This window comes from Panthera onca, chromosome C2 (genome assembly GCF_046562875.1).
Source record: "Panthera onca isolate mPanOnc1 chromosome C2, mPanOnc1 haplotype 2, whole genome shotgun sequence".
In the NCBI taxonomy this organism is placed as follows: Eukaryota; Metazoa; Chordata; class Mammalia; order Carnivora; family Felidae; genus Panthera; species Panthera onca.
This window is the reverse complement of record NC_138347.1, coordinates 58,109,263-58,136,400: the sequence shown is the minus strand read 5'-3', so window position 1 is coordinate 58,136,400 and position 27,138 is coordinate 58,109,263. Positions and strand designations below refer to the sequence as shown.

The window sequence follows — 27,138 nt, the reverse complement described above, 5'->3', positions numbered from 1 at the left end:
TAATTTTTTTTTTCAACGTTTATTTATTTTTGGGACAGAGAGAGACAGAGCATGAACGGGGGAGGGGCAGAGAGAGAGGGAGACACAGAATTGGAAACAGGCTCCAGGCTCTGAGCCATCAGCCCAGAGCCTGATGCGGGGCTCGAACTCACGGACGGCGAGATCGTGACCTGGTTGAAGTCAGACGCCCAACCAACTGCGCCACCCAGGCGCCCCTGGGGGAAAGAATTTTCTAGGCAGAGGGAAAAAGTAAAAAGGCCTGAGGTGGAAGCAACTCTGGTATGCTGTGGGAACAGTGAGAAGGCCAATTTGGGTGAAGCAAAGTGAGCAAAAAGGAGAGTAGTGGAAATAAAATAAATTGGATATAACATGAAAACTTTCAGGCTAACTTTGTAGATATTTGCTCTTCCTTACCACCCATTTTCTTCCTCCATTAATGTGACCATGATCCTGGTGGGTTTTATTTACGTAAGTATCCATCTCAAGCTGAAGGAGACACAGAATTCTAGGGCTAGATTATTTGTTTTTACTAAAACACACACACACACACACACGCACACACGCACGCACGCACAACTTAGACAAAGATAAGTTGTGTGTGTGTTTTAATAAATACCCAGTAGTGCGATTCCTGGATCGTAGGGTAGTCCTATTTCAATTTGCAGGGGAACTTCAAGTTTTCCACAATGTCTGCACCAATTTGCACTCCCACCAATAGTGCAAGAGGGTTCCTTTTCCTCTATATCCTCATCAATACTTGTTTCTTGTGTTTTTGATTTTAGCCATTCTGACAGGTGTAAGGTGATATCTCATTGTAGTTTTGCTTTATATTTCCCTCATGATGAGTCACATTGAGCATCTTTTTATGTGTCTGCTGGATATCTGAATCTTTGGAGAAATGTCTATCCATGTCTTCTGCTCATTTTTTTAATTGGATTATTTGTTTCTTTGGTATTGAGTTGTATCAGTTCTTTATATATTTTGGATACTAACTCTTTATAAGATATATCATTTGCAGATATCTTCTCCCATTTAGGAGGTTTCCTTTTAGTTTTATTGACTGTTTGCTGTGCAGAAGCTTTTTATTTTGATGTAGTACCAATAGTTTATTTTTGCTCTTATTTTCCTTGCCTCAGGTTTTACTTTCTTTTTTAAATAAAAAGTGTATATATTTAAGGTAACAACATGATTTGATATACACATACATAGTGAAATGATTAGTATTGTCAGCTAATTAACGTATCACTCCTCACATAGTAACAATTTATTTTTTTGTGTGATGAGAGCACCTGAAACTTACTCTGACCAAATTTCCAATATTCAATACAGTATTATAATTATCATGCTGTATATTAGATCTCCAGACTTATTAATCCTACATAATTCCAACTTTGTTCACTTTGACCAACATCTCCCCATTGTCTCTTCTTCCTTGCCCCAGGAATTACTGTTCTACACTTTGCTTCCATGTAGTTCACTCTTTTAGACTCTACTTATAAGTGAGATCATGCAGGGTTTTTTTCTGTCTGTCTTATTTCACTTAGTGTAATGTTGTCCAGGTTCACCCATGTTGTTACAAATGGCAGAATCTCTCTTTTTTTTTTAAGGCTGAATCACACACACACACACACACACACACACACACACACACACAATCTCTTTACCCATTCATTTGCCAATGGAAGCTTAGGGTGTTTCTATATCTCTTAGAGGTGACTGGTTTTCTTTTCTTTTTTTTTTTTTTCTTTTCTTTGTGTATATACCCAGAATAGAGATTAATGGATCACATAGTAGTTCTATTTTTTTATTTTTTTGAGGAACCTCAAAAACTGTTTTCCATAATGTTTTTCATATTGTTTTCCATAATGGCTACACCAGTTTACATTCCCACCAAGAGTGACAAGAGTTCTCTTTTCTCCGTATCCTCACCAACACTTGTTATCTTTTATTATTTTCATCATCATCATCATCATTATTATTATTATTGGTAATAGTCATCCTAACAGGTGGGAGGTGATATCTCATTGTGGCTTTGAGTTGCATTTCTCTAACGACTAGGGATGTTGAGCATCTTTTCATGTATTTGATGGCTATTTGTACGTCTCCTTTGGAAAAATGTCTATTTAGGTCCTTTGCCTATTTTTAATGAGTTGTTTTTTGTTTTGCTATTGAGTTGAATGAGTTCCTTATATATTTCGGATACTAGTCCCTTATCATATATGTGGCTTAAAAATATTTTCTCCCAATGTATAGGTTACCTTTACATTTGTTGTTTCCTCTGCTGTACAGAAGTTGTTTAGCGTGATGTAGTATACTTGCTTGTTTTTGCTTTTGTTGCCTAGGCTTTGGTGTCATATCTAAAAAATCAATGGCAAGGCCAATGTCAAGGAGGTTTTCTCCTATGTGTTCTTCTAAAAGTTTTATAGCTTCAGGTCTTATGTTTAAGTCTTTTACTTTATTTTGAGGTGATTTTTGTGTATGCTGTAATTCCATTCTTCTGCATATAGACATCCAGTTTTCCAAACACCATTTATTGAAGAGTCTATGCTTTTCTGTTGTGTATTTTTGGCACCCTTGTTAAAAACCGTTGACCATATATGGTTGAGTTTATTTCTGGGCTCTCTATTCTGTTCTGTCAATCTATGTGTCTGTATTTATGCCAGCACCATACTGTTTTGATTACTAAAGGTTTGTAGTATACTGAGAAATCAGAAAGTATGATGTCTCCAATGCTGTTCTCTCTCAAGATTCCTTTGGCTATGTGACGTCTCTTGTGAATATAAATTTTAGGATTGTTTTTCCCTTCCTGTGAAAAAATACCATTGGAATTTTGATAGGGACTATACTGAATCTGTACATCACTTTGAGTAGCATGGACAATTTAACAATATTAAAATTTCCATTCCATGAACATCAGATGTCTTTCCATTTGTTTGTGTCTCCTTCAATTCCTTTCATCAGTGTTTCATAGTTTTCAGTGTACAAGTCTTTCACCTCCTTGCTTAAATTTATTCTTAAGTATTTTAGTCTTTTTGATGTTATTATAAATGTGATTGCTTTCTTGACTTCCTTTTTGGATAGATCATCATTGGTCTCACCGACTTTCTTTTAAAAGCTGAATTTTAAGGGGTAATACCAAAGAGAATTTTCAAATGGACCTCTTTGTACCTTTGTTTTAGATGACGTTCCAGAGGCTAAGAATGATTTTATAGGGCAAGTCATTGTCACTTCTAAAGCAGAGTTCTGGACCACCTATGAGGGGCATGTGGAGTGTGTTCTGTTAACTATTGTCCATCATCAATCTCAAGACTTGATAGGGGCAGAAGTGCCCCAGGTGAGGATTTTTTAAAAGGTATATTTACTTATTTATTTTGAGAGAGAGAGAGAGAGAGAGAGAGAGAGAGAGAGAGGGAAGTGGTGGAGGGGCAGAGAGAGAGGGAAAGAGAATCCTAAGCAGCCTCTACATACTCAGCACTGAGCCCAACACAGGCAGGGCTGGATCTCAAGACCGACCAGGAGATCATAACCTGAGGTGAAATCAAGAGCCGGACCCTTAACCAACTGAGCCATCTTAGGCGCAGTGAAGATTTTTTTTTAAAGAGAGTTGTCAGGGTGCTACGAGTCAGGTCCCCTCTCACGTGGGTGGTGGGTAAAAGAAGAACCTGCCCCCTTACCTTAGCTCAAGTGAAGTGTGGTTTCAAGAGAACTACTCAGAGCTGTTGGCCTACGTGTCCTGGAGTTTGGGATGAAGACGACCAGTGCTTGACTCAGGCTAAAGAGACTACACTAGGAGCCTATGCTTGACTAGTAGTGTTGAGAAGAGAGATATGGCCCTGTTGGAGAAGAGGAGCACTTCCACCAAATAGGAGGCCAAGGGGCATGTTTTCTCAGATAAAACAGAATGCCATGGAAAGAAATCTCACCCAGGAATATCTGGAGGAGCAAACAGCTCCTAAGGGGACAGACCTCCAGCAGCTCATGGGCTATTGGGGGATAATAGAAGCCTGGTGGAGAGGCAGGACCTGCATCCTGCATCAAGGGGACAATAGCCACGGGCCAGTCCCAAATTTCTGAGAAATTTGCCAGAGTGGCCCATGAGGTCAAGATGGCAATTTTTATTCTCCCCACCCACAGGGCACCTACGTCAGATTGCAGTCAGCCTGACAAGGAAGGTCTTTTTCATCTACCTCTCTCTTCTCTTCTGCATGCTATGACCCCTAAAGCGAGGCCCGAACAAGGAGTGGAAGACAGGATTGAGCTGGACAATCAAAGAGACATTTTCTCCACCCTCCACAGACATAAAACACACAACCTCGCATCCCAGGCTTCTGCAGCTGAGGTACACCAACACACAGTGGGCAGAAAGGGAAGAAAGTTCTGGATCAAATTAGTTTTTGCAAGTTTTGACACTACATTTGTCAAGGCTTTTTAATTATTGACACAAGTCTGTTCTTGAGTCTGAAAGGGACCAGACAACATTTATTATATGAAAATCACCAAAAAAGCTTTCAGAGTCTAGGGAGAAATTATTCAACAGAGCTCATTTGGACAGGGAATAATGGGGAAAGGAAAAATCTTTTCTTTTCTTTTTTTTTTTTTTTTGCTAATTTTACTCACTTTAGCTTGTTTATTCAACAAAATGTAAAAGTGAAAGTTATTTGTAAGTTCAGGTTGCTGCTGTGATCTGGTTTGTCAAGCTCAAAGGTCCGAGACTTTGCCTTACTTTTTTTTTTTTTTTTTTTTTTTTGAGAGAAAGAGAGAGAGACACACAGAGCGTGAGCAGGGGAGGGGCAGAGAGATGGAGACAGAATCTGAAGCAGGCTCCAAACTTTCGAGCTGTCAGCACAGAGCCTGATGCAGGACTCAAACTCATCAACGGTGAGATCATGACCTGAGCCGAAGTGGAACGCTTAACCGACTGAGCCACCCAGGCACCCCAAGACTTTGCCTTATTTCTATGTAAAACTGAGTCTGAAAATATAATTTGTTTTTTCAGATAGTAACATTTTCACTTGACATTCTATTCTCTTGACAGTATCTAGCCACATAGCCACCTAGCCTTTCCTGCAAATGTGTTACTATACTCCATCAATGCACCTGCAGCACAAAGAGCCTTTAGACTCATAATGATATTAACTGGAGAACTGCACTTAAAAGAATATAGGCCATCAACTACATCTAAACACATGTGAGTTGGCTTCATCAAGCCCTAATGTCAGGATTATGTGCATATTGACCTTTACACCAGCATAAAGGAAATATATGGTGTGAAATCTTAATCTCTGCTCAAGACCCTTTGCCCATGGGAGGCAGATTGTTTGGGGAACGTGTGTTCACTGAATGGCTAAAGCAGTGTGTATTACTGGATTTCTGGTCTAGGAAGGGTTTCTAGGACCCGGTTGGGGGAAATGACAGGAAGCAGGACAGAGCTCATCACACATTGTGTGGGGTGTTTAAAGACACTCAATACTTTATGAAATGAACAGAAGAATAGGTCAACTGATAGTTTTTTTCCCCCAGAGCTACCTTGCTCCCAAGCAGGAAAACTGGATAAACAAATACTCAAAGTAAACTAGTCATCAAGAAGGCTACCCTTGGCTTATGGGGGATGGGTATGGAAAAAAATGAGAAACTCTTTAACAACTTGCAACATGAGCCCCAGGTGCAAGGTGGTTGAGAAGATGCAATGATGAGAATTTCCCAGGATTAAAGGAGAGCGCCGGAGTTTTGTATGAATTCTGTACGTATCTCTGGACAATGAAATTATATTATAATAATGTTGAAAAGGGAAGGATAATGGATGGAAGAGGATTTTTTCTCCAATTTATTTCTGACTGAGGAAATGTTAGCCCCACTTCTGGAGGCTGCATTTCTCAGAAAACACCGATCCAGAGAAGAGAAAGATTAATATAGGCATAACTGTCATGTTGACCTTTTCATATCAGCTATACCAGCTTCACATGGGAATGGATTTATTCAGTGTCTAAAGATATTTATTGAGCACCCATCCTGTACTGTCAGAGGCAGTAGGGCTCAGGCTCTCAAACTTGTCTGGGCTCCAGCAATTTTTCTGGATCTAGGGCTGTTTCTCTGACTTCAGTTAAGTTATTTAAACTTTTTGTGCCTCAATAGCTTCATCTGTAAAATGGGGATAATAATAGTGCCTGTAGCATTGCGTTGTTGGGCGAATTAAAAGAGATAATACATTTACTAGTTTAAAACGCTGCCAGGCACATCAGGGGCACTCAAATACTAACAGATATTATTAATATTATTGCTTAATACTATAATATAATTGGGGTAGTTGGTTAAAGATTTAGGTAATTACCAGGCAAAAAACTGGTATGATAGTCTGCTAAAAAGCTTTTATTTATCCCTCATATTTAGGCAAACCAGCCATGCTGGATCTTCTGTTGAAGTACTCTCCATTGCTGCATACGCCCACTCTAGTTCAGATCATTATCACTTTACATCGCTTAGAATCTGCATCATTTGGTCTGCATGCTCTACCCTTGCTTCTACCACTTACCATACACATCACCTCTATTTCACCCATATTTTTCACATACTCACAAAGCCACAGTGGCTCTTTGTTGGCATTCTGTTCCAGTCCAAATCCTTGGCCCTTAACTGAAGCTCACCGTCACCTGGCACCTCACCTAAGCAAGCTGTGCCCACCCAACGAGCACCGTCAGCACTCACCGTGCTTGTCTTCTCATGCCCGACACTCATTTTATTTTATATCTGTGCTCAGGACGATTGTCTGAAGATCCATCTCTCATCTTTCTTCCACCTGAGTCTATATTTCCTTCCAGCTCCCTGTGCAGACCTCCCTGATTCCGTCCTCTGCTGTTACCAGCACTCCTCTACGTTGGCAGGCTAGCAAGCTTTCTCCAGAGCCCCTTCTTACTTTAACATCCAACATCTCGACCTGCGATTGATCTTGTGATCTGCTTCCCCCAGTGATCTACATTTGACAATCTTGTCCGATGGCATATCTTCTGGTGTCATCCCTCAGCCATTCTGACATGCTTTCTCATAAATCAGTAGTTTTGGTGCATCCCCTGGGAAGCTGCTGCCAACAGTCTGTACCTTTCAGTGTCTGATCCCCCACCCGCTAAGGATCAGGTGTGCTTGCCTGGAGAGTTAGACAATGGTTAGAATCATCCTGGACCTGGTATTTTATTCGAAGTGTTTGGGGGTAGAAGGATCTAGACTGTGAGGACCAGCTAAAGCTTGAGAGAAGGCTTAATATCAAAACCAACATCATCAGGTCCAAGAGTCATGTGCAGTCATAAAAAGAGGCAGAGCCAAAAGGCCTGTGGCTCTGTGGGCAGTGAAAGAGGATGCTAGGCAAGTGGGTCCTGCTAGATTGTAAGCTCTGTGCAACTGGGTCCCTGCTTGTATTGTTCATCACTGTATCTCAGCACCTCTAAAGTTCCTGGCACCTTGTAGGCACTCAATGTGTATTTGTCGAATGAATGAATGTCTTGAACGATTGCTGGAATTTCTGAGGCCTGTTCTCTTAAGTCACACAACCTGTAGCCAATTCCAAGTCAGAGTTAGAAGGCATAGAGCTCTATTCAGCAGTGGGAGTCATGTACTGCCCCACCTGAGATTGGTCAGGTGTCTCTGACTGTTCCATCCCACTGGCTTGTCTCATCTCCCCATTTAGCTTGTCAGCCTCATGTCTTTTCCTAGGACAGTGCTGCCGTTGCAGCTGGGACTCAGAAGACACCATCAGTTCAGGTTGAAATGCACGGGGCTCCCTGGGTAACTCTTACAGTTGGCTCTGAGTTATAAGGTTCTCCTTCTCTAGTAGAAGAATATTGTTTCCATTACCTTACATTTGTTTAAAAAGTACCTTTTCAATGCAGAAGAAAAAAAAGATACAAACTGGATGTTTGCAGCAAGACATGTAGCTTAATAATTATGACTGAATTATACGGTGCATTCCATCTTAGAATTTGGACTGAAACCATAGGCTTTTGAAGTTGGTTTCCATGACATGTTCCATCCTGCTTCCTTTCTTAAAGAACACAAAGGGTGGATCCTCCCAGCTTCTGAGACATTGTGTGATTTCACAATCACCCTCCAGATTTTCAAGACAAAATTTGGATTTTTCAGTAGTAATTCGGGGTTTATCCTAAGAAAATAAGTTTTATTTAGCTATAATGAGCCACTGATTTAACATTTTTTTGACATTTCAGACTGAAAATTGTTCCAAACATAATTTATTATTATTTTGACAGAGGTCCAGATTTTGTAAAGTGAGAACTAGCTACTCTTATTATACCTGAGCCTTGATCTAAAATAGGGTTTCTCGGGAAACCGTCTTGCAGTGTTGGTAGGAATGCAAACTGGTGCAGATGCTCTGGAAAACTGTGTGGAGGTGCCTCAAAAAATTAAATATAGATCTACCCTATGACCCAGAAATAGCACTGCTAGGAATTTACCCAACGGATACAGGAGTGCTGATGCATAGGGGCACTTGTACCCCAATGTTTATAGCAGCACTTTCAATAGCCAAATTATGGAAGGAGCCTAAATGCCCATCAACTGATGAATGGATAAAGATGTGATTTATATACACAATAGAATACTACTTGGCAATGAGAAAGAATGAAATCCTGCCATTTGTAGCAATGTGGACGGAACTGGAGGGTATTATGCTAAGTGAAATAAGTCAGTCGGAGAAAGACAGATACCATATGTTTTCACTCATATGTGGATCTTGAGAAACTTAACAGAAGACCATGGGGGAAGGGAAGAGGGAAAAAGTTACAAACAGAGAGGGAAGGAAGCAAACCATAAGAGACTCTTAAATACAGAGAACAAACAGGGTTGATGGGTGGTGGAGGAGAGGGGAAAGTGGGTGATGGGCACTGAGGAGGGTACTTGCTGGGATGAGCACTGGGTGTTGTATGGAAGCCAATTTGACAATAAATTATATTAAAAAAAAACAAAAAATAAAACAGGGTTTCTCAACCTCGGAACTGTTGACATTTGGACCAGATAATTCTTTTTTGTGGTGGCTGTCATGTCCCGTGCCGTACATTATGTAGCAGCATCCTTGGCCTTGGCTAGTAGCACCCTTCCCCCAATCGTGGCAACAAGAAATGGCCCTAGACACTGACAAATGTCCTTGGGAGGGAGAGTGGCAAAACTTCCCTGGTGAGACCCACTGATCTCAAACAGTCCTGAGGTTCAGTGTGGTAGGATCTTTTCTTAATGAGCTCTTGTGACTCTCTGGGATTTTCCCAACCATATCAGCTTAGTGTGACAATAGCTCAAGTAACATATGTTCCAGCTTTTTGATAAATATGTTTATTTGACTGTATTCTCCTTCCCTAATACTAGAAATATTTTATATTGCAGGTTTCTTAAAGGGAACAAATGTCTTTTTCCTTTCCTTGCATTTCTTCACAGAAATAAGAATGATGTTTGGTCTGATAGAAGCATTTTAATGTATGCCAACTAACCCCATGGAAAACTCACCTAGAAGAAATGAATTTCTGCTTTTAACTGACAGAATATTAATGTCATGAGGGCATAGTTGTTCTCTTTTCTTTCTTTTTTTTTTTTTAGTAGTCTTTTAAGTCACATTTTTATTTATTCATTCCTTTATTGAAGTATAATTGACAAATAAAATTTTAAGGTATTTAAAGTGTACATCATGGTAATTTGATCTACACGTGCATTATGCAAGTCATGTTTTATTTTTATTTTTTTAATAATTTATTGTCAAGTTAGCTAACATACAGTGTATACAGTGTGCTCCTGGCTTCAGCAGTAGATTCCCATGATTCATTGCTTCCATACAACACCCAGTGCTCATCCCAACAAGTGCCCTCCTCAGTGCCCATCACCCATTTTCCCTGCCCCCCAGCCCCCGACCGCCACCAGCCCTCAGTTTGTTCTCTGTATTTGACAGTCTCTAATGGTTTGCTTCCCTTTCTGTTTGTAACTTTTTTTTTCCTTCCCTTCCCCCATGGTCTTCTGTTAAGTTTCTCAAGTTCCACATATGAGTGAAAACATATGCTATCTGTCTCTCTGACTGACATTTCACTTAGCACAATACCCTCCAGTTCCTTCCAAGTTGTTGTGTATGTCAACTAACCCAACCCCGTGGAAAACTCAGCTAGAAGAAATGAATTTCTGCTTTTAACTGGCAGAATGCTAATGTCATGAGGGCAGAGTTGTTTTCTCTTTTTGGTCCCTGTTGTATTCCTAGTACCTAGAACAGTACCTGGGACATAGTAAGAGCTTAATGAATATTTGGTAAATGAATTATATCACTTCCTTTCTAAAAAATATTAATTGAACTCCCAGCCTCATTTCCTTTGGGAGAACATTGAGAAACCTTAGGCTGGGGATTAAGGTTCTCTTTATTCTGCATTTTCTAGTCTTCTTTGCTACACAATCCCACCCACTGACACAAGCTTATCTACTAACATTTTGTCAAATTGTCACCCACATCCTCACCAACGCTCAACTACTCACATTGTTCTCTTGGTTTAGAATGTTTTCTTCAAGCTCTCAACTGAGTCAAATAAATACAACACATACTTAAAGGGTCATCTTATTTTCTCTTTTTAGTAACATTTCTTGACTCCATGTACCTATGGGATCTCTCCTTACTTAAAACCCGAGACTTGCTGGTCTGCACCTCTCCCTGAGCATTTTAATTCTGTAAGATGTAACACCTTTCACCTCACTATTTTGAATTATCATTTTTATGTGCACATATTATCTCTTTCCAAGTACACTGCGACCTTTTTGAAGGCAGGAACAAAATATCATCTCTTTTTCAAGACAGCATGGAATCTATTAAATGACATTTGTATAGTGAAGGAACAGTATTCTCATTAATTCTTTTATTCATTCATTTATTCCACTAGTATTTTTGTGTGTCTACTCTGTGCTAAGCATATATCCCCTGTCCTCATGAAGTGTTCAGACCAGTTGGAGACAACCTGGTATCACATGTGGATAGAACTAGATTTAGAGTCAGAAGACTTTGGTGTGAATACTAACTTTGTCACTTACTAGCTGTGTGATCATTTAAGCCCTCAGCATCTCAGTGTCTTCATCTGGAAAATGGGGACAATAATGCTTGCTCTGTCTACCTCTCATAATAAAGATCAAACCACATTGCATTTTATGTGCAAATATTTTCTAAATGACAGGACATGGTGGTTTTAATTTGTCTACAAATTCTTTGATACTCTTGCCTTCAAGAGGTGGAGCCTAAGTCTCTTCCTCTTGAGTATGAGCTGGACTTAATGACTCACTTCTAACAGATACAATAAAACAAAATGATGCTGTGCAATAAAAAGGCAGTGTGGCTTTCGTCTTGGTTACTCTATTTCTTGAGTTAGTTGGTCTGAGGGAGGGCTGCTGCCATAATGTGAGAAACCTTTATGGAGAGAAACCATGTGGTGAGGAACGAAGGCCTTCGGACAACATGCTCAAACTTGAAAGCAGAACCCTCGGCCCCAGTCAAACCTTCTGATAACTAAAGACCCAGCCAACCCCACTTGACGACAACCCCATGAAAAAAACAGAGCCATATGACCCAGCTTAGCTGCTCCTGGATTGCTGACCCTAAAATCATGTAAGACAATACATGTTTTAAAAGTTGCTAATTTGGGGAGTAATTTGTTATGTAGCACTGGATAACTGGATAATACGTGGAGTACTAAAGAAATTTAAGGCGTTATTTTTGAATATGCTAATATTTGTTGAATGAAGAGTAACATAATCTACTATAGTTTATTGCCGAATGATGAGTTAGAAGTGGAAGAAAAATCAGCTTCAAATAAAAATTTCAAAACATTACAAACTAGGAAAAGTCAGATGGATGTAAAATTTCTGATGGGTGATTTGCAGACATTTCGCACCCTGCCACATGCTTCATTTTCTGAGAGGTACCAACCTGTGACAGTGACTCCAGGCTGTATGCCAAAAGGCTACAGTCTGAAAGAATCGTTCATTTCTACCAACTGCTTTTGTTTTATTTCAATTTCAGTTCTCATTTTGAGCTAAAATTGATAGTTTTAATTAAATAAGAAATGAGAACTGTACTCCTCTACACAGAATATACATTTTTTTTTGTATTAAAGAAAGTAACCATGGTTCTTTGTTAAACACAAAGGCCACAGACATGGGAATTTATGATTTGTTTGCATCAATACGACCTTCTGAAAGTCACTGCTATCCCTTTGCCATAGTAACACTGACCCAGCCTGACCTCCATTATTAATAATGCCACTGGGAGGCTGAATTCATAGTCCTCACCAGTCAACTTTGTCAAAATTAATTTGAACCAGAACAAATTTAAATTTAAAACTATCTAACTACATCTGATCCACAGGATGCCCATTTATAACCAATTTCTTAAACACCCCACTGAGAACACAGTTCTAGAAGAAGACTGTCAATTTATTAACCTATTTAATAATAAATACAGAATTGAAATTTCTCACTGCATATTTATTGACCCTAATCTTGCCAGAGCTTCAAGTGAAAGGCTTTGGAAGCTATGTTAATTCTTTAAAGCCATAAGAATAGTACTTACTATGTTTACCTAAAATGGTATCGATAATAAAAGAACACGAATCATACAGATTTTCTGAAAATGTTTTCTCTGTCAATCTGCTTGGTTAAAGGATGGACAGCTCATGGGAAGTAAAACAGTATAGTCACCAGTTGCAGATGACATGCTACTAAGTAGACAAAATCCTAAAGACTCCACCCAAAGTTACTAGAAGTAATAAATGAATTTGATAAAGTTTCAGGATACAAAATTAATACCTAGAAATCAGTAGTTTTCCTATACACTAATAGAGAAGTCTCAGAAAGAGGCATTAAGAAACAATTCCATTTATAATTGCACCAAAAAAAACCCTAAGAATAAACTTCTTAGTTAAGAAGATAAAAGACCCATACTCTGAAAACCCTAAAACATTGATGAAAAAAATTGAAGATGGCACAAATGGAAAGGTATTCCATGCTCATTGATTGGAAGAATTAATACTGTTAAAATGTCCATGTTATCTGAAACAACCTGCAGATTCAATGCAATCCTCATCAAAATACCAACAGCATTTTATGTCCATACTACCCAAAGCAATTTACAAATTCAGTGCTACATGCCAAAAGGCAATCCCTAGCAAAATATCAACATCATTTTTCACAGGACTAAAACAAATAATCCTAAAATTTTCATGCAATCACAAAAGACCCTGAGTAGCCAAAACAATCTTGAGAAAGAACGAAGCTGGAAGTATCCCAATTCCAGATTTCAAGATATACTACAGAACTATAGTCATCAAAACTGTATGGTACTGGCACAAAAATAGATCTGTGGAACAGAATAGAGATCTCAGAAATAAACCCATGCTCGTATGGCCAGTTAATCTATGACAAAGAAGGCAAGAATATATAATGGGAAAAAATCTCTTTAACAAATGGTGCTAAGAAAACTGGGCAGCTACACATAAAAGAATGAAACTGAACCACTTTCATACACCATACACAAAAATAAATTAAAAATGGATTGAAGGCCTAAATGTGAGACCTAAAACCATAAAAATCCTCGAAGAGAACACAGGAAGTAATTTATCTGACATTGGCTACAGCAACATTTTTGTAGATGCTTCCTAAGGTAAAGGAAACAAAAGAAAAAAATAAACTATTGGGACTACATGAAAATAGAAAGCTTTTACACAACAAATGAAACCATCAACAAAACAAAAAGTCAACCTACTGAATGGGAAAAGATATGTGCAGATGATATATCCAATAAGAGGTTAATAATCAAAATATGTAAAGAGCTTATACACCAAAAAACAAAAATCCAATTAAAAAATGGACAAAAGACATGAACAGACATTTCTCCAAAGAAGGCATCCAGATGGACAATAGGTTCAAGAAAACATGCTCAACATTATTCATTTTATCATTTCGGAAATGCAAATCAAAACTACAATGAGATATTACCTTATACCCATGAGAATGGCTAAAAACAAAAACAAGAAACAACGAGCACTGGCAAGGATGTGGAGAAAAAGGGAACCCTCATGCACTGTTAGTGGGAATGCAAACTGGTGCGGCCACTGTGGAAAACAGTATGGAGAGTCCTCAAAAAATCAAAAATAGAACTACCCTACGATCCAGGAATCGTATTACTGGGTATTTACCGAAAAACACAGAAACACTCATTCAAAGGGATACATATATGTTTGCAGTCTTATTTACAATAGCCAAACTATGGAATCAGCCCAAGTGTCCATTGATAGATGAATGGTTAAAGAAGATGTAGTGTACATATATACAATGGAATATTATTCATCCATAAAAAAGAATGAAATCTTGCCATTTGCAACAACATGTATGGAGCCAGAGGGTGCAATGATAAGTGAAATAAGTCAGTCAGAGAAAGACAAATACCATATGATCTCACTCATGTGAAGAAAGAAAAAAATGAGCAAAGATTAAAAAGAGAGAAAACTCCAGAAACAGATTCTTAACTATAGAGAACAAACTGATAGTTACCAGAGGGGAGGTGGGGGGGGGGGGGCGGGAAATGGGTGAAATAAGAGATGGGGATTAAGGAGTGTACTTGTCATTATGAGTACCAGAGGATGTATGGAATGGTAGAATCACTATATTATATATCTGAAACGAATATAACACTTTATGGTAACTAACTGCAATTAAAATAAAAGCTTAAAAAATAAAGAACCTATACAACTCAACACTAAAAAACAAGTCTGAATTAAAAAAAAATGGGCAGAGGTGCTGAACAGACATTTTTTTCTACAGAAGACACAGATGACCAACAGACACATGAAAAGATGTCCAACATCACTAACCATTAGGGAAATGTAAATCAAAACTACAATGAGATATCACCTTATTCCTGTCAGAGGAATCAAAATAAAAAAGACAAGAAATAAAAAGTGTTGGAGAAGGAACTCTCATATACTGATGGTGAGAATGTAAATGGGTACATCCACTGTGGAAAAATAGTATGAAGAAAAAATGAAAAATAGAAATACCATATGATCCAATAATTCTACCACTGGGTATTTACCCGAAGAAAATGAAAATACTAATTCAAAAAGATATATGCACCCCTATGTTTATTGCAGCATTATTTACAATAGCCAAGATACGAAAGCAACCCAAGGGTCTATTGATAGATGAATGGATAAGGAAGACGGAATATTATGCATCCGTATGTGCTATTTGCAGCAATATGGAGAGACCTAGAGGGTATTATGCTACATGAAGTGAGTCAGACAGGAAAAGACAGATACCATATGATTTCACTTACATGTAGAATCTAAAAACAAACACAAATGATCAAATGAGCAGAATCAGATCTATAAATACAGAGAACAAACTGATGGTTGCCAGAGGAGAAGGGAGAGGGGGGATGGGCAAAATGGGTGAAAGGGAGTGGGAGATATAGGTTTCTAGTTATGAAAGGGGTAAGTCATGGGGATGTAAGGCATAGCAGAGAGAATATAGTCAGTGGTATTTTAACAATGTTGTATGGTGACAGATGGTGGCTATAGTTGTGGTGAGCACAGCACAACATAGAGGTTGAAATACTATGTTGTACACCTGAAACTAATGTAACGTTGTGTCTCGACTATACTCAAATTAAAAAAAAAAATAATTAAAAAAAGAAAAAAAGAGAAAGGAAGGCTGTGTGAAAACATGCTTACTTGTAGGAGATACTCTGTTGGCTGGAGAAGTTCGGGTGCCAAGGGTAGGTGTGACAACATTAAGCGGAGAGTCTGTCGGAGGGTTCATGGAGCCTGAAAGGATGAAATGGATATTAATGATGACCATAATATTGTAACAGAAGGATGATGTATTGACTTAATTTCCCCCACAATTTTGTCTACTCATCTAACAATTCATTAATGAAGACCTATTACATGCAAGGCTGTGGGATGCAGCGGTGAATGACAAAGACATCGGGCTGCGTTTAAGGACCATAAGCCTAGATAACAGGCAGGTAGCCAGGCATTGTGTTGAGTGCCACGGGGTGCCACGGGGGTGCAAAGAAAGGGTACCAACCGAGATTGGAAGGTCAGGGGAAGCTTCCTGGAGAAAATAACATTTAACCAAGACCTGGTAAAATAATTATAGCAGCTAATATCGTGAAGTATTTGAAAAGTAATCATACAGTTTACAAATCCACAAGCCTGCAAAATTTTATCAGCAAGAGAAACAACGATGTAATGCTCCAACTGGATGTAACATCAATGAACCTAAGACTGATGGCATTATTATTGCTTTTTCTCAGATGCCTTTTTTTTTGTCACAAAATTTTTATTTGGCTATAACTTTTCTCAATGTGTGTGGGGGCAGGTAGGGGTGAAAGTGAGCCTAGAATACATTGTTTTATCATATTATACACTTACGCCAACTCCTTAAGCCTCTATTATTGAACTGTAAAATAGTCCTATTAGCAGTATAAAACAATCCAAAAATGCCAGAAGGATCTATTAACTTTAGGAATGTCTGGGTTAAATATGGTTAAATGATTTTCAGGCTAGGGGATTTTGTGATTTTCTACATATAATGACATTGGGTGCAATGTCACACATCTGGTGTGCTGTGTCTATTATCTGGACATTTAATTATAAATTATACTATTGGTTCTAGTCTGTAATTTGCTTTAAGGGAAAAGGATATATAAGTTATGCCACCAGATAGCACATAGAACGTTGGAAGGAATTTGTTTTTGTAATCAAGATGTATCCATGTTTTATTTTCAGCGTTGGCAGTATTGTTGTTGCTGTTGGCTGTGGGTAATGCTCACAGTTGGCTCTGACCGGTTATCATATTATCATGTAAATGATCCCTCGCTATTAACCTCTGAGGAGGTGGGTGTAGGGTGGGGAGAAAGTCACATGGAGAGTATACAAATAGGCTGGTGGAATGACCATCCTCCTCCACCCGAACCATCTGAAACATACCTGAACACTTCAGCACGACATACAAATCTGATCATTATTTTCTTCCCCCCATTACAATCCCACTTCATTTCCTGAAGTTGCCTATCATTTTTACATCTCAAATCATACCCTCAACCCAACAGGTGATATTTCAATCCGATCTCTGTGGATTATTTCTTTTTGCATATGCTGTTTCCTTATACTTACCCATCGCAGACTTCCTGGTATGCACCTTCTCAAACTTGAAAGACCCTAGGGATCTCTGCAATGTGCTCATAGCCCTCAGTGTTTACCCTAGCAAAAGCCTTATTGCTCTATATCATCAGTATACCCCTCAACAGAAGTGATTGTGAAATCTCTGTGTTTCTGATTCCTGGCAAATGCAGGTAGATGAATGAATGAATATAGATTCCTTTTTAACACTGGAAGAGAGAAGACCAACTTTAAGTACATTATCTGACTGCTGATGCATAATAAGCATCATCTTCCAAAGTAGTGACCTTAATAAGATGGAACATGGGCCTGGAAAAATAATGCCTAGGTGTTTTTCTCTGTAGATTGATTGGAACAGAAGTTGGCAAACTATGGCCCACAAGTCAAATCCACCCACTGCCTATGTTTGTAAATAAAGTTTTATTGGAATACAGCCACATCCATTTGTTTATGTAATGTCTATGGCTGCTTTTGTACTACAATGGCAGAGCTGAGCAATTGTGATAGAGACCATATGGTCCACAAAGCATAAAATATTTACTATCTGGCAGATAAAAACAGAAAGTTTGTTGACTCCTAGAAAAGAAGATGTTGATAGGTTGTGCTCAATCCTGGATTTCTACAATAGGAAGCATTTATTTTTCATTGATGGAACATTTCTATTTTAAGATGTTATTCAGCCATATTTCAACACCACATATCTTTGTAATCTGAGAAGTTCTTGCCACACAGAACCTTACAGTGTATCAGGGAGTTGTTACTGCAAGATTTGTATTTTAAGATGAACTCTTTGCTCTGTAACAAATGATGCATAGCTTTCAAGATGAAATGTGCAGCCAAAAAAACAAACAAACAAACAAAACCAAAAAAACCAAACAAAACAAAACACCAAAGAAAAAGAAAACAAAACAAAACTCAGGGGATGTAGAAAAGAGTGGCTAAAACTTAACAGAAAAAAAAAAAAAACCTATTTCCCAAAACTCAAATGCAGAATTTGGCAGGAAGATATCAGCCAGTTTTCAGACCATTACATTTGCCATCATGCTGTAAGTGGTTAAGCTGCTGGCCGAAAGCAACTTCATCTGTTCCTGAGTGTGTCCTATCTGCAGCAGGCCTGGCAGGGTGCCCAGGACCATCCTCATGGGCAGTAGTGGCCAGGTGTCTGTCCCCTAGGGCAGCTGGTCAGTTCTCGGACTTCCTCAGAGCTCGAATCAGCCCTTAGCTGGTCCACCTAGAAATGAACCAGACTCCAGGCCTTGCAAAGTCTTTGCTTCTCAAAATGTGGTCCATGGTGTCTCTTAGGAGCTTGCTAGAAATGTAGGATCTCAGGCCCTGCCCCTCCACCTCAACTTGATGAATCAGAATCTGCTTTTTAACAAGATCCTTGGGTAATGTGCATGTATATATTAAAGTATTTAACTGGAGCGCCTGGGTAGCTCAGTAGGTTGAGTATCTATCCTTCAGTTTAGGTCATGATCTCACAGCTAGTGAGTTCAAGCCCCACATTGGGCTGGCTGCTATCAGCTCAGAGCCTGCTCCGGATCCTCTGTGCCCCTCTCTCCACCCCTCCCCTGCTCATGCTCTCTCTCTCAAAAATAAAATAAACATTAAAAAAAAAGTCCTTAATGGATATCCTAGGATCCCCAGGATCCTAAGGATCAGTCAGGGTATGAGAAAAATCATGAAATAAGTATTTGTCTGGCATATTCCACCTCAACATTCAGTGGTTCTCTTGCCCCACTACTAACATATCCCTTGTTAATCCTGTCTCCACATCCAAAAAATAGACATACATAACTTTCTTTTCTGTCCCAAATGGAAATCCTTTTAATGATGAATGGCAGCTGGTGACAGTGAGGACATTACCCACCCCACGGGGCATTTGCACTCAACTTTTGTTTTAAAATGAAACAAAACATCCCCTCCACCTCAAAACAAAACAAAACAAAAGTAACTCTTTCTATATACCAAAAAATTGGCCCTTCAGCGCTACAATTTTAGACATTCTGATAAGCTAGGCTAGCAGTGAAGCTACCTCTGCCTCTCCTGCTTAAGCGAGTATCTTTAAACTTTAGCAAATCCCCTGAGACCATGCGATTGGTTAACCTTCCTTTGTATATCTATAGATTTTGGATTCTTTCCTAGAAAGAACAGAGCACTCCTGCCCTTCAGAAAACATGAAGCAGGGGCACCTGGGTGGCTCAGTCAGTTGAGCGCCCCACTCAATTTCCGCTCAGGTCAAGATCCCAGGGCAGTGGGATCAAGGCCTGTGTCCTGCTATGCGCTGAATACTGAACTTGCTTAAGATCCTCTCTCTCTCCCTCTGCCCCTCTCCCTTGCTCACTCTCTCTTTCTAAATATATATATATATAAAAGAAAAAGGAAACAGGTAGCAGATTCCCTCACACAACCCCCAGCACTGAGATAAGGTCTTTAGCTGGTTACCGCCAAGTCTGCACCTAATCAAGAAATGTTACAGACTACTGAACCCCCCTACCAATCCTAAGCCCCTTTAAAACATCCTTAGGCTAGGCAGAAACCACAGAGTCGGCCTCTGCACAAGAGTCCATCTTCTCCCCAGGTGGCCGGCCTCCTGAACAAAGCTCATACTCTTTTCCAGTCAAAACTCTCTTGAGTATTGATGGCCTTTTGAGTGAGGGGCAGCTGAACTTGGGGTTTGGTAGCAGCAGGGTAAAGTATTTTGGAAAGAATTTTTTAAAAAAATGTATTCACTGTTGAATCACAGGAATCTGTAGGCCCTCGTACTCAAATAGATGCCTGATGAGCCACTGACCACCCTACGCCGACCCCTTTCCCTTTCTCAGTTTACTAGAATAAGAATCCCTGAGCATTTGAACTCACTGGGAGACCAGGAGATAGGTGGGGAAGGGAACAGCTCAGAGAGCTGTTAGCTTTCAGGCTTCTAACTGTTCTCTGGGAGCAAAGGGAAACCAAAACTCCTCTTACTAAACCTCCTTTCTGCTCTGTTATATTCTCAGAATTTCTCTGCTTTAGATTTTTCTTCTAGATTTTCATCTCCATATCTGTCAACAGTAATGGCCTGATAAAGCAGTAACTCTTACACAAGGCATCAGAAGTTTTCTTCAGGGTTCATAAAGCTCCCAGCAGTGCCCCCACAAGCAGAAAGTGTTTGGAACTAAGTGTTTAAGAACTTGCAACAAGTAAGGAAGTATGATCCAGGGATGACATTGCTTTACAGAGACTACTGCATCTTCTAAATCATTCTTAAAGATATATGCTAGAATATGACCAGAATGTAAGCTATAACTTTGGGAAACTGAACTCTTCAAGATTTATTGTCTTTAATATTTGATCGTGAAAGATAAAAATTCACTTGACAATTTAAAAATAACCATCTGCTCAGAGCCTAAAATTATACTAGATCAAGGACTGTCCTATAAAATTGGAATTATGGTGTGCTTTGGGTATCAGGATCAGTGCTCTCCCTTATTATCCCAAAATTATAGCACAGTTCAAGAGAATGAGAAGCCACAGACTGGGAGGAAAACATTCGCAAAAGACTCATCTGGTAAAGGACTATTATTCAAAATATATAAAGAACACTTAAAACTCAACAGTAAGAAAACAACCCACCTGATTAAAAAATCGGGCTGAAGACTTTAATAGACACCTCACCAAAGAAGACATATTGAAGGCAAATAAGCTTCATATAACATGTCGTCAGAGAAATGCAAATTGAAATAACAAGATACCACTATGCACTTATTAGAATGGCCAAAAACCATAACACTGACAATATGAAACGGTGATGAGGATGTGGAACAACAGGAATTCTCATTCACTGCTGGTGGGAATGCAAAATGGTGCAGCCACTTTGGAAGACAGTTTGGTATTTTCTCACAAAACTAGACAAAGTCTTATCTACAATCCAGCAATTGTACTCCTTTGTATTCACACAAAGGAATCGAAAACTCAGGCCCACACAAAAACCTGAACATGCGTGTTCAAAGCAGCGTTCTTCCTAATTTCCCAAAGTTGGAAGCAACTGAAATGTTTTTCAGTAGGTGAGCGGGTATATTAGACTATGGTACATGCATAAAATGGAATATTATTCAGTACTAAAAAAGATAAGCTGTCAAGCCATGAGACAACATGGAGACAACATGCTAAATGCATATTACCAAATGAAAGAAGTCAATCTGAAAAGGCAACATAGTGTGTAATTCCAACTATATGGCATTCTGAAAAGGGAAAATTGTAAAGACTAAAAATATCAGTGGTTGCCAGAGGTGGGGGATGGGGGTAAAGGATGTATAGGTAGAGCACAAAGGATTTTTAAGGCAGTGAAAATTTAGGGCCTTTTGAAGCTGTAATGATGGGTACATGTCAGTGCACATTTATCCAAACCCACAGGATGTACAACGCCAAGTGTGAAACCTAAGGTAAATTATGGACTTTGGGTGATTATGATGTGTACAGTTGTAACAAATGAACCGTATTCTGGTAAGTGATGTTGATAACAAGGGAGGCTATGCATGTGTGTGGAAGGGTATACAGGAAATCTCTGTACCTTCCTCTTAATTTTGCTGTAAACCTAAAACTGCTCTAAAAAATAAAATCTTTAAATCAAGACAAGCTCAATTTTAACACCAGAAAAGACTGGTTTTTCAAATATGGTTCTGTCTGTGATGGGAATAAGGTTCTCCATAGGAATTTGAGGTTATTTGGTCTTTAGCTTATGGCCTTAAAGTCTGCCAAAGTTACTGGCAAATCTATAGGAGAACCAGCTGCCTTTACCCCGTTCAAAGACCATAGCCTTACCTGTGTCCAGCCTTCTAGAAAGGAGGTGCATTTACTTCTGAGGGAATTAGGCAAAATTGAGTATGGATGTTTTAGTGTAAACCCATGATCATTTCCGGATGATTAACTAAAAGTTCGGAGGGAGATGTGTTTGTGTGTGTGTATGTACACACATACACAGGCAGCATTACAGGCATGATGCCACTGTCCCAGATTCACAATGGCACCTACTTCTGAACAGGGGGACGGATGTGTATTGAGCCACATACCCTTCCCAACTAAGGCTCCCGGGAACCAAATGGCTGCCTGTATGAAAGGGCCGGGTAGGACCCAAGATGCAGACACTGGCCTTGAAACAAAGAGGAACTTTCCCTTATAAACTACCTTGGGTTTTATGAGTATGTTATAGACTACAATTTCTCTGAAAATAGGAAGGTGGTAAAAGATGTTAACGGTCCTGCAGAGTTGTGATAACGGCTAACAAATCTGTTTAAGTATTACTTTGCTGTTATACATGCATGTTTGCTAGTTGTCATTACAAACTTCTATTTTTTATAGGCAATCTGTTGTCACTGCATTTGTTGAGACATTTGTTCACATCTTTTGTGTAGCAAAATCTCCATTAGTTGGTCAGGTTTCGAGTAGTCAATATTCCGGTTCGTCAAATGTTGTAAATAAGTAGAATGATCCTACGTATCAATTTTCAAGTCATAAAAATCTTCTATTTGCCCAATTCTGTGCTTCAACTTAGGGGCACTAAAATCATTAAGATACAGTCTTTATCCTCAAGCTTTTTATATCTCATACATGGTTTATCCATTCCTAAGTATTAAAATTATAAATGTTATATGTAATTAAAGGTTGTTAGTGACTCAGAAGAGATTTTAGGATTTTAAGAATCACTCTTGATCATCAATGTATTAGTGTTAATTTTCATTATATGGTAGATTAACAAAAAGTTATTATTAATGAAATTTGAAAAAATTGCCATATTCACTAGAAATTCTTTAGAAACAGGAATCAACTGCTTTTTATTTGAAGAAATTCTTTTAAGCAGAGTCCCATTTTTCATCAAAAGAGGCTTGATCCTATGAAATTTAGTAATTTTGAGTTGTGTAGAGAGTCTTCCGAGATTAAAACACCATGGAAATAATGAGCACTCTATTTGTTCTAATTAGAAATGTTCTGAGCTTATGGCAGTCCTGGCCGCCCCTTGTTGACCTTATTAAATAGACAACTCACCCAAGGAAAAAGTGATCTTTTCAGACGAGATATTCCACACTTTATTTCCAGGGACTGGGGACATAGCCATGCACCAGATGGTCAGGTTGTTTGGTTGGGCTGGCTTATTACCATACACCCTTGTCAAAACAGACTTCAGCTCCCAAAATCCACTTTTGTCTTTTCTCTCTTCGTTAGTAACGTATATTTCTAGAAGACAGATTAAGAACAAGATCGGTCAGCAACATTTTCTGCTATGAGCCATACAGTGATGGCAAGAAATGGCTGGGGATGTGCTGGAAGCCGAGCTATCCCAGCCTGATGGCAAGGCCCAGGCTGTGGACGGATTGGTGACTGCAAGGCGGCCCACCGACAGTGAAGCTTCTTGGAAGCTTTTAGGTAATATGGCTTTAATAAAAGTATCTGGGGTATTGTCTGTTGGGGAATTGCCCTCGACAGGCCCCCTGGGAAAAGAACTATTAGGAAAGAAAATAAGGTTCCGCAAGAAATTGTGCGGCCTTACATTTAGCCCTTGCCATCCCCTATGGAGACTCCTCTACTTACAGGAAGGATAGCCTCATGCATTTGCCAGCAAACGAGGCCAAAAAAGGAGAGACATATGGATTTGAAAGCCCCACTCCTAAGGAGTGTATCTACAGGCACAAGTCACTCTAACCCCTAGGCTCACTTGGCCCCCTGAAGGCATGCCAGATGATGATTGAACCTAGTCGGTTAAAGTACAGAATGGTTCATTAGTTCCTAGGTGCATTGTCTCTCTGAGAATGTATAAGGCATGGGTTTCTAAGGCCCTCTTGGCCCCCTCCTGGCACCTCAGACCCAGGCGAACACTTTCGTTCCTCAAACCACAAATGGTTTGGGGAAACAACTAAGCGGTCATGTCCCTGTAACTGTTCCACTTGAGGTGTTGAGCGATAGATGACCTTTCATGAAAACAGCAGAGCAAACGCTCTATAGATTATAGATAAACGCAGATGCATAATGGAATAATGCAAGAAACTAATCAATAATCAAAGGGTATGAGGGAACATTACGAGAAAATCGCCATGTTATTTCTTAAAGGTTGATTACACATAGGAACATTTTCAAAATTAGGTAATGTTAGAAAAACATAGATGATGTATGCTACAAGGAAATCACTAGCATATATAATGCCACATTTACGGCAATAAATCGGCCAGTTCAACACACTGCTGTTGTCCGTGTCCATTTTTATTTTTGTTTTTTCTTTTAGTTTTGTTTTATTTTCACTTTTTCACCGACGCTGTTCATCCTTCAGGAACCCCTGGTTGCTGGAGCAGGTCTCCGGCAGGGATGGTTCAGTTTACGGTAACCTAGAGTCTAAAATGGTCAAACCACAGCTTCTGGGCAGTGAGGGTCTGTTCCACCAGGCCTGGAGTTACCCTAAACTGTTTGGCTCAAGCTCTTGCATGGCACTGATCCATAGTCAAAGTACGGAGTGTGTTCATTAATAGCATTGCTTTGTTGGTGACCGTGGGTCCAAGGAGCTCGGGGGCCAGTTGTCTTAGCTCATCAGCATTGTTTATTATTGACTGATACCGGTAAGATTAATGATTTGCACCTGGCCCAGGCTAGAATCTGGGAAGGCTCTGTGGTTGAGTGTGTCTACATAGCAGGAATCCACCTAAATAAAATATAAAACAAGCTCAGCCAAGACTCCACTTGGGGTTCCCTGCTTCTAAGGTGCTCTGTGCCATATTGGTTGTCTCCCCTTTGCAAAGGAGCCCGTGCCTGATTTCACTGCCCCCCTTGCTGTAAATCTGTACATGGGATGCATACCTTTACTTTAATGGTGTTGTTATATTGTATCCTTTTCCTGAAATAAGCTGTAGATTTATAGCCATTGTCATTTGGGTCCTGTGAGTCTCCTTTAGAAATAGAAACTGTTTAACTGCCACTGTTAGTACAACCTCCAAATAGCACACATGGCAGCAGGAAATTAACGTAAAACCATCTGTCACTGTAGGCCAGAACTTTCTGGACCCTTATGGCTTCTTTACACTAAAGGCTCTAAATGCTAGTTTTGAAGTTGTTACTTACCAAAGTAATAACTACATGTGGTAGAATTCTGACCACAATGTCTGGCCTCATGGTCCAGAAGAGTAATGGGCACATCAAACCAGGGCTTACTTAACAGGAGACCATACCTATAATGACCCTTAAGAAAGATTTTCAGGATTGCATCCGGTCATGATTATGGGTGAATTGTTTTTAAAGTGAATAACAAAACCAGTAATAGTCTCAAAATGAATACAGTGGATCAATACGATCATTCATCAATATAAACTTTTTATTTTTACCCATTAAAAATAACAATGTAGCAAGAGCTATGTGACTCAGTTACTGTTGAAAACATATTGAGCTTTGAGAAAAAAATGACTCAGGAGGAAGAAGAAGGGCTGTTGTCCCAGGCAGGGGCTGGCTGGGATTGTTCTGGCACAGGCTGCCATGTTTATCGCCTACGAAAAATACGGCTTTATGCATTCTCATCGGAGCTTGTCTCAGTGTGTGTCCCTGCTCCGAGAATTTTTAATCCTCCTGTTGGAGTTCCTTGTCATAAAGCCCAGTCCTTTATATGTACTTCCTTTAGTCTTCCCCACCCCACTCAGATCCTTAGAAGAAAAAGTGGCAAGTATTTATTTATTGATTTGAATCAGTGGTGCTAAGTTATTTGAATTAAATGAAATTATTAATACGTATATATTGAATTAAACTTCTTTGCCCTCATGTAAGAGATCTGCTTTGACTAACAGTTGAGAGTTAAAGAAATCAGGGGTATTTCTTAATTTTGGAAATGTTACCCACTCCCATCCTCTTCGAGGCACTAGATGGGGTATCAGAAAATGGCATCTGGTAGGCAAGATGATGTTTGTCTTGGAATGAGAATTGTTCTTAAATGCCAAGATCAGCTCAGGAAATGGCAATTTCTATTCTTCTTTGTTTTCTTTCTTTCTTTCTTTGCCAAACCCATTTCCATTGACTGATTTCCTTACCTTCTTTTTCACCTTGAGGAAAGCCTCCTTCTATAAACCACGTGAGATTTGCTGTGGGAAATACATTCCTCAGGGAGCAGGTAAATGTTCTCTGGGGGTAAAAGCAGAACACAGAAAGGCTTATTTGCAAATTCAGCAGAAAATTGTACCCCTTACATCCCGGCCAACCGTCACATGGGGCAAATTGGCAGAAAACAATTTTCTACACTTTCAACAAGGCTATGTTTACCTTTCAGAGCTTATGTGAAAAAGTGAGCTACAAATAGACTGTCTCCTATAGACATGTCATGAACTCATGGCTGGAAGCATAGGTCAACTTGGGAAGAATCTAGGACTAGACTAATATTGCAAGTCTGGACTCTGGGTTTTGGAAAAAGAAGATCACTGTTCTACCCAAGAAGAATAAAACAGTGCTAAATGGAAGCCAAAGACTAAAAAGGAAGAAGCTCTAACAGTCAGAGACCAGAAAAGAATATTCTGTTACACTCTAAGCTAAAAGATATCCACATTTGGGTTGTTTCCATTCCCCAAATAATGTAAAGTATTATTTGCAGCAATAACCACAAAAACCATTATTGTGAATATCTCACTTTTGACTTGTAAAGAGTTTATGCAATTGACTTTTCATGTTATCATCTTAACGGTCCTCTAGGGTGGGGTAGGACACAACTTATCATTGCCATTTGACAGATGGGGGAACCAAGGCACAGAAATCACAGGATGGTTAAAGAGAGTGGAATGTAGTTGATGGCACAACTGGGAACTAAGTTACCCCATTTCCAGTCCAAGGTATTTTCTGGTAAAACACATTGTACTGAAATATGAGAGAAACAGAACAGGTAGCTTAGAGATAGGTTTAGTTATGTTTTATTTCCAACACATTTGCTCTTTGTGAGATGGTGTTTTTT

General features: G+C 39.3%; 1 protein-coding gene across 8 annotated transcripts in view; it reads right to left on the bottom strand.

Annotated features, from left to right (window-relative positions):
- Nucleotides 1-27,138, bottom strand: part of CD96 (CD96 molecule) — a 96,226-nt gene that overhangs the window by 24,411 nt on the left and 44,677 nt on the right. For all 8 annotated transcript variants that reach the window (XM_060640073.3, XM_060640075.3, XM_060640076.3 and 5 more), the window contains 3 exons: nt 26,231-26,321; nt 23,220-23,408; nt 15,741-15,833 (listed from right to left, as the gene is read on the bottom strand). In XM_060640073.3, coding sequence (XP_060496056.2) covers nt 15,741-15,833; nt 23,220-23,408; nt 26,231-26,321 — 373 coding nt within the window. The remainder of the gene's footprint in view (nt 1-15,740; nt 15,834-23,219; nt 23,409-26,230; nt 26,322-27,138) is intronic.